The 1096-nt window shown below is 42.9% G+C and overlaps 1 protein-coding gene across 1 annotated transcript; it reads left to right on the top strand.

Annotated features, from left to right (window-relative positions):
- Positions 1-227: 227 nt before the first annotated feature.
- On the top strand, positions 228-878 carry LOC145600473 (uncharacterized). The gene has a single exon (XM_081656364.1). It carries the CDS (start codon positions 228-230, stop codon positions 876-878), a length of 651 nt encoding a protein of 216 aa, XP_081512490.1.
- Positions 879-1096: the final 218 nt, after the last annotated feature.

The raw sequence follows: 1096 nt of genomic DNA, 5'->3' as shown, positions 1-1096 counted from the left end.
GAGCTCTCTTGAAAGCTCGTCACTTGATTGAAAATGCCTTATGCCCGTGGTGTGGTATGGAGGAGGAGACTAGCGCACATATCTTGTTTGATTGCGCCAGGTCTAGGGATATGTGGGAGGATAGTGAATGTGCAAGCTTGATTGTAGACAAGAGTGGCACGATGTGTGACATGGTAGTGCGTTGGAAGGCCAAAGATGTGAAGTAGCAGCAGCGAGCTGCTACTTTGATGTGGATCCTTTGGGCTGAGCGGAATCTCTGGGTTTTCAATGGCAAAGCTACCCCAAATGGAGTGCTCCTCTCTCGTCTGGACAGGTTGTGTGAGGAATACGGGAAATACAATAGTATGATTTACAAACCAATGCAACCTCGTCGAAGGAAGAGTGCCTCGAAGTGGATTGCTCCTCCTACTGGTTTAATTAAAGTTAATGCTGATGCTTGTCTAGCGAATGAAGGCTGGGTGGGGCTTGGCGTGGTGGCAAGGGATCACAAAGGGGAGGTTCTCTTCTCTGCAGTGAGACGAGTGAGAGCGCAATGGCCTGTAGAGGTAGCAGAAGGCAAAGCTTTGTTGTTTGCTATGAAGCTTGCAAAACGGTTTGGGTATGAGGACTTGGTGCTTGAATCTGATTGCCAAGTGCTGGTCAATAGGCTTTCGAGTGCAGCAGTGTACTTCTCTGAATTTGATGTCGTGCTTAAGGATATTCTTCATGTTAGCAGCGCATTGAATTATTTTGCTTGGTCACATGTTAAACATGAGGGCAATTTTGTAGCCCATCACATAGCTAAGTTAGTGCCCTTCGGGGATGAGCAAGTTTGGGTAAATCATTGTCCTTCGATGATTGCCCCCTATGTACTGTCGGATCGTTTAGCTATTGATTAATAAAATTGCTCGACGGGTTTCAAAAAAAAAATGTATAATTATCTTTAATGTGGCAGGCAATTGGCGAAAAGTGGAATATTAAGTGGCTCCGCTCGATGTATCGTAGCCTAGCTAATCATTTAGCTTTATAAATTTTTCAGTGCTTATTTATATTATATAATATGCATGATATGATATAATATCATACAATTATAATTTTATTGTGTTTTATTTATCAT

This window comes from Chenopodium album, chromosome 21 (genome assembly GCF_948465745.1).
Source record: "Chenopodium album chromosome 21, dcCheAlbu1.1, whole genome shotgun sequence".
In the NCBI taxonomy this organism is placed as follows: Eukaryota; Viridiplantae; Streptophyta; class Magnoliopsida; order Caryophyllales; family Amaranthaceae; genus Chenopodium; species Chenopodium album.
This window is presented reverse-complemented; position numbering and strand designations above follow the sequence as displayed.

Bases quoted from the DNA above. Each gene is read 5' to 3' on its own strand.
- LOC145600473 (XM_081656364.1), top strand. From the start codon at position 228: ATGTGGATCCTTTGGGCTGAGCGGAATCTCTGGGTTTTCAATGGCAAA.